The 17553-nt window shown below is 30.9% G+C and overlaps 1 protein-coding gene across 1 annotated transcript in view; it reads right to left on the bottom strand.

The window, feature by feature from the left end:
* LOC143918768 (zinc finger protein rotund-like) overlaps positions 1-15992 on the bottom strand; it is a 306511-nt gene extending 290519 nt beyond the window's left edge. The window contains exon 1 of the mRNA XM_077440818.1: positions 15843-15992. Coding sequence (XP_077296944.1) covers positions 15843-15992 — 150 coding nt within the window. The remainder of the gene's footprint in view (positions 1-15842) is intronic.
* Positions 15993-17553: the final 1561 nt, after the last annotated feature.

Here is a 17553-nt window from a genome sequence, read left to right as displayed (position 1 = left end):
ACAAATATATACCTATAAATATCTACACAGGTAAAAATCATCAGATTGTAGCGAATCATATTAATTATATGTGATAATGTCAATAGTCAATTGCGATTAAACTTTTGATCAGTTTTAATTTAAGTTTCTTATTACATTTAAGACTAATCGATTAGTAACTATTCAAATTTAGTGACTTAATGTATCAGTTTGGTCAGTAAATTCCTTACATACTTACACATGTATATGTTTTAGATTCATCCAAATGTAAATTTTATAGAATTGTAAATTTACTCACTAATAAAAACTTCTTAAGTTAAATGACGAACCAACTATCAAAATAAACTGACTATTCAATTGAAATATTGATTATAAAATTTAAAATACTAACCACTCGTCTACTGAATCAAATATATTTTATTTACTGACCATTCATTATAATAGCTGACGAAGCTTTTAATGTTACTACCACTCAAATACAGGCCATAGTAAATACGACTCACAATAATTTATAATGTTAAATCTATAATACATTCGAAAAACTGCAAAGAAAATAATATATTAATCCATCAATTATTTCGGGTGAATCAACTACAACAACAATTTTAACCACATTTTGATTCAATAAATAAACAAGAACGTACAAAATTATACGCTGATGTCTCAATCTTCCATATGTAGGCGTATTTCGTACGTATAAAACAAAGCTAACAATTACATGCAAATTCGAACAAAACCGCAACATTATTACGTTTAAAATATGCGCATTTATCAAAAGAAAAATCAACTTGCATTAGCTTGATCATAGTGTTTTGAGATTCACTTAAGCTCAAGCACGTATATTATATACGAAAATTGAAGCCAGTTTACACAACGAATTAAACTTTTTAACACAAAATCAAATACACAATACATACATATATAAAGAAAAATCGACTTCTAAACTTCAAACATATGTAGAGTGATGATACAAAAGCAATCATTAAAGAGGCGTTCGGGTAACAAAAAAAAAGCAGACAGGGGTGCGAGATGGGGTGAGGGTGTGTCAGTATTGGTGATGAAATAAAAGTATAGAATTTTTTCCCATTGCAAAGTGGTGACATCTAGCGGTCGCCGACGCAAAGTTCTATCGCGTAAAAATTGCGGATTTTTTTCAGGAATTTTTCAGCTTTGTATCGCGGAAAAATCGCGCTATCTATCGAACGAACCGCACCGCTGAAACCTACCATCGCGCGATTCAACACCGAATATACCTTTAGCGCTTATTTTTCCGGTCAAAATGTGCAATTTAAATTGCTGAAAAATCGCGAATATTTTCATCGATAGTTTGTCGTGAATTCTGAGTATTTAAAGTTTTAAAAAGATTAAAAATCATTAAAATATACTGCTTCAAAATCATATACATATAAATATGAATCGACAAATCAATGTATTATACATATACGGGAGATGTATAAGAATTGAATTTATAAATAAAATATGTAATAGTTTGATTGACTATTTCCTATTTTGTCAACAAGAAATTCAATCTCGTGTATAAATGTAAGTAATATTTATATATTTTAAATAAAATAATTGTAGCATAGTATATAAAATATTCCTTAAGCATTATCAATTTATTAAATTGGAAAAGGTATTTGATATTTTGATAAACTTGGCAGAATTCTGTATAATGGTTGAAACTAAAAATAGCAGGTTTTGATCTATTTTTGCGTTTTCATAAGTTCATATTTTGAAAACATTTCATTACCGCAATAACGAGGAAGTTAATTCTGCAAGTAAATTTTTTTTTAAATATTTACAGAAAAATATAACGATAAACTTTTTTTATAAATGAAAAACCAATGGTTTTATATTTAAATAAAAATATGAAAAAGAACGGAAATTGGCTCCTTTTTCTTTACATTTTTTTAAGCAATTCAAATAGCATAGATATTATATTATACTACATTGAATATGGCGATTTTTACATAAAAGCAAATGATATCTCAGTATCTGCATGCATTGAAAATTGTAACTACAACATTCAGGGAAACAAATCCAATAAAAACCATTTTTTTTTACCACAAAGCAGATTTTTATAAAAAAATAATAAACATATTTTGTAATATGTCCATTGATAGGATTCGGTTTCTTATGCAAACACTTCTCCCCATATCATAACAATAGAAAAAGCTTAACGTCATTATTTACGTCACGTTCGGCCTAACATACAGACGTACATACGACCACAGATATAACGAACATTTTTATAAAGTCTCGCAACTAGAGCGGCTATAACGAGACAATTACGTTTGGTAAAATTTCCTCGGCGAAATAATTTATCGCCACCAATTACACGGTAAACGCTCGAATTTATCACTCTTTTTTTCTTATCGCCATCACGAACCGACCGAGTGCGATTGCGACTAACAAATTAAAAGTGGAAAAGCTTTTTTCCCCACCCGGTAGAGTTGTCCCTCTGACAAAAAGCCGGTAACGAAAAGCAAATATTTGATTTCGGCGAGAGGAATGCCACTGTGTACCTAACTATCTACCTATCTACGTAAATTCGTACGATTGCGGTTTATTTCACGACTCCGCGGCGAAATGAAATCATTATACAAATAAATATACCAGTAAATTTTTACTGATATTTGTATATGGACATCCATAGATATAAAATATAATTCGACACCTTGAAAAAATTTCATACAATATTACAAAAAAGAAGCAGAACAATGAGCCTTCTGAATGAATGATCAATGAAAGAAGAGTTTGTGCTATTTTTTTTTTTAAATAATAACGAATTAAAAAGTCGTACTAAAAAGTGATACCCAATACTATTAGAAACAATTATGATATATTTTTATTACTCAAAACGTGATTTTTCGATAGCCTAGCGTCCAAATGTAGACAAGTTAAATCTTACTTTATTTATTTCTCCATCTTGCAACGAATTGATATCATCATTCAAATTACAATGACATTTACCTGTACATATAATTATAAACGAATAAACAAATTAATGCATATATAAATCTAAATAATTAAAATTAAATACGTTGAAATATTTTATATATTTACATATATATTTATTTATTTTTACATACATATATACAAATATACCAGGAAGGCTTAACAGGTAAACCCCAAATGCGCCTTCCTGGTCCACATAATTATTACATAGATACATGTAAATCTAAACAATATCTGACATCTATCGTCAGATATTACAAATATCGTATTAATACGATAAATAACGATGAATAACTTTCATGTAACAATACGAATTTTATATTCGATAAACAACCACATAGACATCTATGGTGAGCAATATGGCGAAACCTAAGATATAACAATAACTAAAGGTTCGCAACAGAAAATTGGGAAGGAAACGCCAATTTTACAGGAATCGTTTCAATGAAAATCAGAAAAATTGGCAAATTCTGATAAGGAGCGATCGACCATGCAAATCAAGGTCTGGCCAATAGCGAGACTTGGCGGGAATCGAACTCGTAACATCAAGTACGAGATAATTCAACATTCACCACTAGACCACGCCACTGGTTAAATATGGAATTAAAAATACCAAAGTACGTACATAACATACATACATAGCTTTCGCCCTAACATACATACATACATATGTATGTAGACGAAATAAAATAATTACACACATTTACCAGCAAAAATTTGTAAAGAATCATACATAATCGATAGGTTCAAATCTTTTATATAAAAAAATGTAATGTTCAAAAGTTAATCATCATAACATGTGTTGCATGGAACCTTTTAGCCATGGTGAATTTTCAACACTTCAATGACGTCATTTAGCGGCTGTCCGTATTACCCAGAACCCACCACGACAAAATGTTATTAATTAGCGTGTGTTTTCCATTGTTTCAGCGTTGCAAGCTCACTCGTTTCGTACGGGGGTAAGAAGAGTGTAGGTGCAGTCCGCCCGAACAAATGGATCTGCGGTTATCCATTTCGGAGACAAGACCGGGGATGGCTTAGGGCTCGAGCAAAAACTTATCCAAAAAAACACACCCCTTGCACGAGGGTGGATGGTCATTAGCGCGGTGGGAGGGGGAGGAGGGCAGGGGGGGTAGACGGAGATGAGGGGGTGGATGATGGGCAAAGAGCGGTCAGCGGCCTTCGCGAAGAAAATCCCCCAGCAAAATCCACGTTCAACACTCCTATCGTGAAAATTTTCTTCGGGAACAATCGTCTAAGTATATAATATAATGTCGAATCGGATGCGTACAGCATTTTTTTTTTCGACGAACCGAGGAAAATTAATTTGTAACGGATTTTTCCGACACGGTATGTTTTTTCGACACACCTACATACATATGTATGTACGTACGTGTGTATGATACAGACAAGTTGAACAAGAATATAAAATTTGAGTATTTCTATTTAGTGTTCACAAAGTACTGCACGAGTGTGTTGACGTTGTTTTAAGGTAATATACAATTTTATTGAGAATATCTACATGTATTCAGAAAATAATTGTGATACGATCCATATGTTTCAAAGTTAGAATATTTTGGGTTGCGTTACTTTTTGAACACGCTTTGAAAACAAATAAGCTCTACGGAAAAAATTCAAATTATGTAGGTAATTACTATATTATATTTGTAAGATAAAACTTTCTAAAAAAAAACCGATTTATTCGTATGAAAAATGAAGGATATTTTTTTTATCAAAAGTTTGATAGATTATTTCAGTAACTAGGCAACAAATGAAATGGTCAGTTTTTCATGAATATAAAAATAAAACTCTGTAGTATAATAATAATGTGTAAAGAATATTTAAATAAATGATAAAAATCCTCATTAAAATTTTGTAAAAAATAATTAACTAAAACTCACTACATATTTACTAATCAAACAAAACAAGCTACCGAATAATTAAAAAAATACATCAGTATTATTTAATAACGCATTAATATTAAATAGATTTACGCATATATGTATGTACATATGTTCATATACAGTCTCAGACTAAAAAATTAAATGAAAATCAATAGGTATGTATGTATATAAATAATATGAAATACACATAATTCTAGAAGAAGTAAAAATGATTTATAAAACGATTTGTAGGAGAAGAATATACATTTCTTCGGCAAACGACATTCAAGATAGAGCGAAGGAAAATTGAATACATCTGTGTCTTCTCTACGAAGTGAAATGAAAGCTCAATTTGCGTCCCTCGTTTTACTCGACTATACCTACGCATATACTTTTCTAAGAAAACATACACACAAGTACAAGAAAAACGATCCCAGACACAAACCAAATAGATATTACACACATTACGAAAAATTATACATTAAGAATGATACTTAATTGTGAAATTATGTCATTAAAACGAGACGAAATAGGTAAAATTAATAAAAAGACACCGCAGACACAAACTAACGGACCGGTTGGCACTTGTAGTCGACAAATGGCTACAAATACTAGTATCAATTAAAAGCGAGATAAAAACGCGCATTTTAGGAAAAATAGCTAACGGTCCGGGGCGTGATTAGTAAACGAGTCACTTCGCATTTTTGGACTGACGATAATTTATGAACTAGAACCACCATAAAATATCGGAGGAAAAACCATTGGTCGGAATTGTTTATTAAAATTGTAGGTGCCGTAGAGCGAACTGCACAATTATAATTGTAAATGTTCTCTTTTTATTTATTTTTTATCCTATTTCGATCGGCAGCACTATAATAATGAGTTTCTTGCGCTTTAATACTATCTAGTTTTATCGATCGTATTATTTGGATGAAAAACACGATAGTTAGCTGCGGAAAAACAAATGGTGAAGTTTAACAGTGCAAGAAATTTGCACGAGTTTACATAATTAATTTGAGAAAGTTTACGACGTTTTCATGAAATAATTTAACAGTTTAAAAACAATCATATCAGTATGTTTAAGTATGTATGAAATCTGCTGCATTTTGACTATCTATAAAATGTCAAACTTTAATCAATGGAGTCTTTATTAAAATTAATATTTGATTGCTTGTCCAAATACAAATTTTTGCTCGTCTAAAATAATCTACAGTTTTTAATTTATAGCCACCGATTTCGACATACTTTATCGTTATATTTCAACTTAAATCGAATACTACAACATTTTCAGAAACTTTTTAGAATTTATTGAATTTACATACATACTTTTTGTACCTACATATGTATGTATGTATATAAAAATAATACACTTATCGGTATAACTAGCATTAATTTTGTTGATTATACTGATTTTATAAGATAACTAAGTCTCACTACGTATGTACATATGTGCATATAATATATAATATATATATATGCCATAAAAATAGCTGCTCTATGAAAATTTTGAGATTAAAGACGGCTTTCGCTCATAAAAATATTAAGGATTATATGTAGACACGATCTATGAAATATTAAATTACATGGATTGTGTAGATAAAATAACGTATGAGGATTATATATGTACATATAAGATCTTACTGGGAAGAAATTCATTGGAAATATGTGTCTTTATTTAAATACAAATGTTTTTAAAACATTCTATTCCTAAAGAAGCTTTTACTACAAACATGCTAGTACTTCTAATTGGAAAATTTGAGTTGAAAATTTCCAATTAAAATTTCCATCGAATTTTCCTAGTGGCTTTTCCCTAGAGCGTCATTTTGATAAAGATGAAAAATCGGCCGAAATGAGAGGACACACATAGGGGGCTAGATTTAAAACGCACGTAAAATATTTGTGTGCGTTTGCGGTATAATCCGGTCCACGGGGGTTGGTTTCGCCCCCGCAGAAAAACGATCCTTCATGTGTCAGCGGGACGAACGTTTGCCCTAGAAACCGCCCTAGAACAACTTGATCCTAATCTACCAGCCAAGATAAATTATAAGAAGATAACCGAGTGGGGAGCTTAGTGGCTTTTTTCTACCACTTCCGGGAAATCCCTTCCCATCCCATCCCTCCCCTCCCCTTGCGCCGACGGGGGTACAAAGCATTTTTTCCAAATTGTCGCGCCTGTCGTCTGCAGACGCGAGACTAATGAATATATATAAATATGTGAGGAATACGAACCAAACCGGAGGAAAGATCCCGAGTTGGAAACTGAAACAGAACGGAAGTCCACTTGTATTATACCTATATATTATATGTATGTACATTTGTATGAACGATCAAGTAAATTTTCAATCAAATAAAATTAAAAATTAAAATAGTAATATCAAATATTTGTTTAAAATTATAAAAAAAAGTAAAAAAATCAATTCGTGTAGGTATATAATAGTCTCTTAAGATAATCATATCGAAAAGTAATACATATGATGAGTAATTTTAAGTTAAAGATCATACCCAACACTTCGGATCCGTCTTATGTGGCAAAACATTTATTAATATGATTTTAAATACCATAGTTGCTATATTATACACATGCATTTACTTCATCGGCATTGCCTTGTACGTTTGATTTGTAATCATCATTGAAACTATCAATAGTTTCATTTATTATATTTACATTTTACACGCAACTTTGATGCAAATACTGTAGACTGACTATAAATCTTCAGATTACTAATCATATAATTATTGAACCAGCAGAATAGACTAGTGGTTAGCATATAATGCTTTGAACAGAGTGGTCACGGATTCAAATCCCACTGGTTTCCGATGGCCATACCTTGAATTTGTGACTACAGGTCGATCGTTTCCCATCAGAGTTTGCCAATTTATCTGATTTTCATTGAAACGGTTGCAACAAATTGGCAACCTTACCCATTTTCTCGCAAATCTCGAGTTTTCAATAATATCAAATTTCGTTGATTTGTATATAATGCAGCAAATTTACAAATTTTACCATAGATGTCTCTATGGATGTTAATTGATATGTATTTACTTTGTATAATAATACGTGTATCAAATGCACAATGTTTCTGGCCAGGAAGGCGAATTGGTGCTACCTGTTAGCACTTGCTGGCATAAATAAAAATAAATATAAAGAGTTATTTTTATTCTATTCAATTATATGAATATGATTGTAATGCGATTGATACCAATACACATGCGTAGAACGAATACACGGTAGAATTTTGACAAAAAAGTGGCAAAATGCACTTTAAAATAATTCCCAAGAGTGAAAAGTGCATCGCTCGATATTTTCGAGTCGGTCAGAGATTTGAACCCGAGGGGGATTTTCTTGTAAGGGGGTGGTTGGGTGGCTAGTGCGCCCCTCAATAGCGTTGCGCTGTCACCTCGTACCGAAACTCCAAATCTCTCCAGATAAATCACTGTCACCGGGAGCATTCATCATTGTCAACGGCGTCACTATGTGGGACACTCGGTTTGTCTATGTGGAAAAATAATGCCGGATTATAGGGACAAATCTATATAACTACTACTGCTCTATCGGCGACAACGGTCGGCGATCATCGTCCCCACCCAAAGTGACTGGTTAGAAACCAATCTGAAATATGAATTATGTACAAGAAACACTTGCCTATTGTACTGTCAAATTACACCAGAACATTTATATTTGCATGCAAGAGAAGTATTCTAGCGATCCGAAAAATTCAGCGATAGATACTTCAAAATGTCACTGAAATTGAAAGGCTGTTGTAATTGAAAAGAGGAACTTCAAAGATGCAAAGTCGAAGTGCAAAATATTCAATTCAAATAGCAAATTTTGTCATTCATTTTTTTATTTTTGTTGGGAAAATTAACAGTTTATTTAATTACAAAATTGATAAAAGAACATAATTATTTTAAGAAAAACCATTATGAATTTTCGCATATAACATTACAAACATTAGCTTTTATATTTTATATTTGTCTTTTATCTATTATATTTATATTTATCTTTCTGCATGCAATTGTATTTAATTGTTTTCGTGTATCATTTTGTATTTAATTCCCTATACATATTATAGGTATATCAAACAATATTTGAAATATTTTAAGAGACGTTTTTAAAGGTTTGTTCATCATATAGCATTTTTATTTGATAGCTTGAAGATTCTGAACAGTAAAATAAAAGCTTTTGCAAATCTGTGGCAGGAATTAGAAAACTTTATTAAAGCCTCTCGTAAAAATTTGATTTACGACACTGTTGTTATAAATGAAACAAACTTGAATCAGACAAAGAAATATTTGTAAATATAGATATTTAATATCGTTATTGTATATGTGCATAGATAAGGGAATAAAAAATTCAGTTTGAAATTTTCAATTGATTTCTATCGATTTAACTAGCAAATGCCTTATAAAAGATATTATAATATAAAGTTCATAAAATATCGCCTTTTCGAATAGACGCTCACAGTCCAAACTCAAGCCAAAACGTCTAAATCAGAGAGTTGAAATCAAAGATTGACTGATTCGACCAGAGAGACGTCAAAAAGTAACTGTTGGCCATAGCACGCTTATCGAATTATCAACATAATAATACATATATAAACATTTTAACATTCATCATATAACCTATATGAGATATAATGAGATATATGAGATATATAATATATGAGATATAATGAGAGCCTACAATGCAAATTGTATACGATATAATGTGAAAAAGATAAAGTTATATGCGTTTTTATTTATTTAACATCCTTGTGGGAGGCGACAAAGCCGATAGACCCAAGGGGTTTGATTTAATTTGATATATATAATTTAAATATTATTAAAGAAAAAAGTAAAATACATTCAAAATGACAGTAATAAAATAAAAATAAGAGAGAAAAAAGTATCCAAGAAACAGGAATAATATATTGGGAAAGAAGAATTACAGAAATTCTTTTAGTTTAAGAAATACTAGCTTATTCTTAAAAATATTAAGGTTGTCAGAAATTACTACATTATTGGGAAGACTATTCCAAACTGAAACCACTCTGTTTGAAAATAAGGAATCTCTGATCAATTTATTCGAATTTTCTTTTTGAAGTCTAAGGGAATGACTTCTGAGGTGAGTCTTTTCGTTGAACGTTATAACATTGGACATATGACATTTATAATGATTATTTAGTATTTTAAAGACTTGGATTAAGTCGCCACTTATTCTTCTCGTCTCCAGTGTAAAACAATTAAAATCTGACAAAACGAGTGAGAGTCAAACATATAAAGCTACAGGATAGTGACAAAGGGTTAGCTGTCACCTTCTCCAAAATGTTTGGATTCTTAAACGTGTTTATTACGATTATATATCAACATTTCAACATAACTTAACGGACCCAATTAAAATCTCTATCGGCGGCCAAACCTCGCAAAATGGCAAAATTTCAAAGCGATCAGATGAATATAGGATGATTCTCAAACGAATTAATTGATGAAGTGAAACTAATAATAGTATGTTCACAAAACATTTTAGTCCTTTTAAACACGCAAAATCATTCTGGCTTCAACTAACCCTCATCTACAACTCAATTGCTTGCCGTCTTGAATATTTCACCGAAAAAAGTTCCCAAACGATATTTTCTCAGAACAGACAAATTATTTCACATTATAATAAGTATGTACGTTGCCTAACAAACATAACGGATTCGGGGCGCACAAAAAGCCACAGACAGACACACGAGAGTGAGAGAAGAGGGGAAACCGAGCAAAAGCCACCTCTCGGTCCGTTCCGGATTCGAATCCGGATTTTATCTATTTAAAATCTGTTTCATGCACGAGCGCGTTCGATTTGATCCACTCGGCCGCTGCGGTAATTGCCGGCGTCCTCTCGGCCACCCGTCCGCCCGCCTGTTTGCTCTCTTTACACCCCTCAAATTACTCTCGACACACACTTCAAAAACACCAAAATAATCCCAAAGATCCTGCCGACAGTGGAAACACATCAAATATAACACCACATCTTCAAAAAGTCGGAAAAATCACCACCGAACGCGACCACACCGAAAAAATGCACAACATATGTACATAATATGCAGATAGGCAATCATTATGCTAAAAAAAAAATTGTATAGCACGTGATGATGTACGACTTCACGTCCATTACGCTGCCTGGCCTCGTATGTGTGTGTGTGTGTGTGTAATTTTAATCATCGAGCGGTTACAGTCAGGTTATTATTACTCTTACAGAAGCCGCGGCTAAGTAACCAGACTATTAGCGTACCGTTTGTAGTCGACCGGCACTCTCAAACAAACTGTTGGTATGCATTTCGTATGCATACATATGTACAACGTATGTACGTACATACACTTGTGTATGTGGCAGGTGTGGGTTGATGTGATCGATTTACAAAACTAAGCTAACTAAAATTTTTGACCGTTTTTAAGTACATACATTGCTTACATATGTACATATACATACAAGTCATATAAAATCATGTTTGTAAGATTCAAATAAGATTTTAAGAACATAGAAAATAGCACGTAAACTGAATTCAATATTTATTTCATACTAAGAGTAATCATGCTTTATTGTATTATTGGCATGTTTTTTTTTAACATTAGAGATTTTAAATCATAATAAGCTAATGGAGAAATGCCGCATCAGAATGATTGTAACGATTAAGTGTTTGATATAACGATTTGTACAATTTGAACCAATCAATTACCAAATATCTAAAGATCTTTTTTTTAATATTGTTTATTCACATCTACTCAAAAACAAATAATAAACTAACAATAAAAAATTGATCTGATTTTGACATTCATAAATAATCTGATTGAATTCATTGAAAGTGTTTTTACTATAGAATTAATCGTCTCGACTGTAAATTCATTTCAACAACTGGTAGAAGTATGTGGTTAATAGGTATGCTTACTTAGGACAAATTATATATTATGTACTACGTCTAGCAAAAAAAAAAAGAAAAATATTTAGAAGTCGAGTCAAATTAAGATGGAGTACCTTCGAACGAATGAATGTTTTATTTAAAGTCAAATGAAAGATTTTACATTTACCATCATAATAATACGTAGAATTATATTATGTCCATATGCATGGATAGTAATGGAGATAAGTTTGTTTTGAATGAATAAATAAAACAGAAAGAGAAACACGCAGAACAACAATAATCATTATAATACATAACTCACTGAGTGCAAATGTCAAAACATTAATGTTTAGATTTCTTAGTAAATAATAATTAATATTAAATTCAAATATTGAACTGAATATGAATAATGAATATTTGACTGGTATCCAAAGTATTCGAAATAGGCCATTAATACTTTGATATGATCAAGCAAGAAAATCTATACAATTGACATACATACATACATACATACGTATGTAGATATGATTAAACGAGGAGAGAATGATAGAAAAGTTTCGTACAATATCGAAAAATATAAGACTGAAACACGTAGAACTACTTCAAAAGTCACATCAATAATACTTCTATTGTTCTAGTATGATTATATAATAAACTTAACCATCATTCGTTTTAATGATAGGTAATCACAAAGCAAACGTACAACGCAAAATTAGCAACGAATTTACATATGTGTATACATACACATGTTTGATAAATTAATTTCCGCAACAAGTCCAAGTCTACATACGTCCAAACACATCAGACGAATCAAAATAAAACAGACCTGTCTTTACATACATAGAACGATCAATTCATCAGAACCTACGTCATCTAAGCTGCATCATCACGGCTCAAAATCGCACTAATTACAACACACCATTAATGGCACCAATACACCCAAACGACCCCCTATCACAGAGGCTTCCCTTTAAACATTGTTTGTTTATATTTTGCGTTTTCGACGGTCGATATTTCGGACACGGCAAGCAGGCACTCGTCGAAATTGCGCATCGGGTAATGGTGGCGGGATTCGACCCGGCGAGTGTTCACCATCCGCCGATTACCATCCGCCTTTAATAACAGCCATTAGGGCCGTTTCACAGGGCTCACCCATTACCCACCCCGCGGGGCTATGGATTTATTACGCATCTCGAGATCCATTCACCGGGAGCCTAATTGAGATGGGGTTAACCGACGGAAGCTGGCCATTTTTCCGGCGGTCGATCGAAAGGCTAATATTGTACCTGTCGCCGCTGCTTAGGTAATAATTTGGTATTCGAGCCCTAAATAAGACCGGTTTGAGGTGTCTAGTTGTAAGAAAATGTATCCATATGGAGATGAAATCGATACCAATGCTGCTAACAATATAACAGATTTTAGAGGCTTTTTTTAATAGGGAATTTTCAGATGTATCCCATTTTCAATAAGACTTTCCGTTGGTCCCACGATAAATACTTCAACAACTGATTTTTTATGAATATTTTTTGTATACTAATGCTGCTAACAATATAACGGATTTTAGAGACTTTTTTAATTGTAAATTTTCAGATGTATCCCATTTTCAATAAGACTTTCCGTTGGTCCCACGATAAAGACTTCAACAACTGATTTTTTATGAATATTTTTTGTATACTAATGCTGTTAACAATATAACGGATTTTAGAGACTTTTTTAATTGGAAATTTTCAGATGTATCCCATTTTCAGTAAGACTTTCCGTTGGTCCCACGATAAAGACTTGAAAAACAACTGATTTTTTATGAACATTTTTTGTATACTAATGCTGCTAACAATATAACGGATTTTAGAGACTTTTTTAATTGGAAATTTTAAGATGTATCCTATTTTCAATAAGACTTTCCACTGGCCCCACGATAAAGACTTTAACAACTGATTTTTTATGAATATTTTTTGTATACTAATGCTGCTAACAATATAACGGATTTTATAGACTTTTTTTGATTGGAAATTTTCAGATGTATCCTATTTTCAATAAGACTTTCCGTTGGCCCCGCGATAAAGACTGATTTTTTATGAATATTTTTCTGTAATGTTCAATTATAATATAAAACCAAATTTATTCAATTGCAGTATTGTTACTTATTATTTATTATTTATTTCTATAACTTTGGTTTAAATTAATTGTGCGAAAATATTCAACAAGATGTCTATAGGTATATCCTTCAGGTGACGAATATACTATTTGTCTTTAATCAATATACATATGTATGTACATACATGTATAAAATGTATCCATTATGAATATTTATAAGAATTGCAAATAGGCATTTGATTTAATTATATTATGCCATAAACCCTTAAATTAAAATAAGTTAATAATATAAATACTAACAAGAAAAATAGCGCGTAAAATAGATAATGATCACCCGATCAGTAGCTGATGGAATATATTTTGGAATAGCTATTGAAATAGACTGCTACTGGAAAGTTGTTTTGTGAACATATCATCATCATCATCATTTACAGCCATTCACCATCCACTGAAGGTCTTTCCAACTCGCTTGTATTCGTCTCTTTGTTGTGCAACTCCAATAGTCCAATATATTTCATCCCACTTATTTTTCTAATTTCATTCACTCATATTCCTTGAAGCTTTCCATTCACCCTTTTACATTCTCTTGGGTACCATTTAGGCACCTCTTTTTCACCTCTCGTCCATTCTTCTAGCCTCGTGACCCATCCCCGTTGCTATTTCAATCTCTTCACTCTCTCCACCATATCAAATAATGAACAGTAAAAAGCTTTTAAAATCAAAATCAAAATAAGCATAAAGTTTCCATTTTCAAAACATCAATCATGTAATTTGGATAGTTTTTGCAAAACTTCTTATTATTTTTATTAATTATTTTTCACAATTAGAACACTATAATATGATTCATTCAAATAAAAACGATATATTTATGAGCGGTCTCCGTGACGAGCCCGAATGTGAAACGCCGGAAAACGTAAATATCGGAAGGCAAAGATCGAAAATCGAAAGATCTTAAATCCCATCGCATTATATAGAAACTAGCTTACTTAGACAAATAACTGCAATATTTTATTATAATTACTAATAAAAACAACTATGTCTTCATAAAAGCAACTACATACTAATTAAGTTGACATTATTTGAAGCATTGGTCAAACTGGACAACCGTTTATTTGGGGCAGATTTCAAAGCTCTATGAATAAGCTTCACATAAATGGGATGATCGCTTAATAGAACCGGTTTTTTCAAATGAAAAATATAAAATTAGTAGTTTACTCAATTCTATACTACCAAACATATGTATACTACAACAGGCTTAACCAATAGGTTCTGTCCAGATCAATGAGTTGTATTATACAAATTTTAACATTTATTTTAAGAGATTTATAGCATCGAAATTAACTAAAACGAGCAGCGTGGTCTAGTGGTGAGTATTGAAATATTTCGTGTTTGATGTCACGGGTTCGATTCCCACTAAGAGTCTCGTTGTTGGCCAGACCTTGGGTTGTCGAGGTCGATCGTTTCTTATCAGAATTTGCCAATTTCTCTGATTTTCATTGAAACAGTTCCTGTAAAATTGGCTTTTCCTTCTCAATTTTCTGTTGCAAACCTTGAGTTATTGTTATATCTCAGGTTTCGCCAGATTTCTCACCATAGATGTCTCTGTGGTTGTTTATCGAATGTAAAAATTCGTATTGTTACATGAAAAATGCTATTAAACGTATTTGTACGATGTTTGTAATATCTGACCATAGATGTCAGGTATTGTTTCGATTTATATGTGTATTAATGTAATAATTATTTATTTTAGATGTCTCATTAATTAGGAGTTTTCAATGTCTTGTAATAAATTAGCCATAGTGACGACCTGGAGCAAATTTGTAATGTCACTATGGCGAAATTGTAAAAAATAAATAAATAATATATAATAAATAAAAATCAACAGTAAAAAATACTCGTATCAAATTTTCAAATTAAAAAATTCGATGTACTGTATAGGAATAATTGTTATTCAAGATTGAAATAAATGTATAGGATGATTGAAAGTGACTGTATAAAGTTTAGTTGTATGAAAAAAGATCGAAATTCAAATAAATAAACGTGGAAAAAATATAAATATAATAATTACCTTCATAGGCGGCGCGTAATCCACGGCCATCATGCAGTCGCTGCCAACGCCCAGTTCCGTTTTGATCATAGGCGGCGCGTGATGGTACAATTGTCCCATTTGAGGATGTACGCTACTGTCGCCTCGAGCACTGTACCACGCTGTATACATCTTGAGTGACACTCGCGAAACGCACTGTATTTAATAATATAATTTTTTGTCGCACTTATGTAGCAACTGCTGTATGTCCGCGAACACTGGATAAATACCGATCGGCGATAATGTATTTTCAATTGTGATTATTATTAATAATTTATATATTTTTGCGTATTTTATATTATAAATCTTAAATTATTTAGTCGATTATTATATTAACTATGATTTTTTTTCGTATATTGAATATACACACCTGAAAGATGAAAAAAAAAACAACTGAATAAAATTTTCACATATAAATATTTGTGTTCATGTTTTGTTTTTGTTTTTTGATTCAAATGTAATATTTTGTATTGAATAATTATTTAATAGGTTTCAATGATGTACATATGTAGTTTGTTTATAAATGTGTGAATGTTTTATTATTATATTTGATGAATAATCTATCATATACAAATTGTTCAAGGGTTTTAAAACGTTCAAATATGTAATTATATAAATGTATATAATGAATTAAATAAAAAAAACTATACTACCTAAAATTGTCGGATTATTTAATTATTAAAAATAACATAATAATAAATTAAATTATTATTACATATGTATGTTATCTATTCAAACGATTCCTTGTATCTTATTTATGTAATATGTTTTTAACGAAAAAAAGGTTAGTTTACATTGTAAGGTTCAGTATGACAATGAATCCATATTCTACCTATACATGGTTATTTATATAATAGTTTGTGTTGAAATTAGCACTTTTTTACTAGGAAAAAGGCCATGGGAAAATTCGTACCTCAATGTGGTGGTGTTGAAACATTTTAAATATTTCTTCGATGAAAATCAGTGTTTTTCGATATTAATATTTGAAATATATTTGGGAGATGGCAGAATATTTCCAACATATAATATGATGTCAATATCACAAATGCACTTTTGGGATTAGGAAATACGTACATATATATATATATATATATATATATATATATATATATATATATATATATATATATATATATATATATATATATATATATATATATATATATATATATCTAGAGTTTAGATATATGTACATATGTGTATATTTTTATATATATATATGTGTTTATATATATATATATATATACAAATGTACATATACATATATATATATAATATATGATTCTATGAGAAGGTGTGTATATCTTATACATGCAAACTCACATGTTTTATATAATAATTTGAAGTATCAGATTTTAGTACATTTGCTTGATATATGTAGATGATAGATCGTCAATTTTAATGCCTTTAGTTAAAAATAATATACATATGTATGTATAAAATGTATTTAGAACCGTAAAAATCCTAAAACTTAAAGCTTCTATTGTTCCTATTATTCCAGAAATTAGATAATCTTATAAATACAAAACCTAAAAATAATGTCTCAAACGATAATAATCACTAGATCAGTAGTTATCAAAATAGACTTAAGATATATTGTGAAAATAATAGATGTATGAACAATAAAAAGCTTTTAAAAATCAAAATCAAATTTGAACTCTAAAATACTCTCAAATTATGTACTATATGAGAA

The sequence above is a fragment of the Arctopsyche grandis genome, chromosome 11, assembly GCF_051622035.1.
Source record: "Arctopsyche grandis isolate Sample6627 chromosome 11, ASM5162203v2, whole genome shotgun sequence".
Lineage (NCBI taxonomy): Eukaryota > Metazoa > Arthropoda > Insecta > Trichoptera > Hydropsychidae > Arctopsyche > Arctopsyche grandis.
Note: the sequence above shows the minus strand (reverse complement) of the source record. Positions and strands in the feature narration are given on the sequence as shown.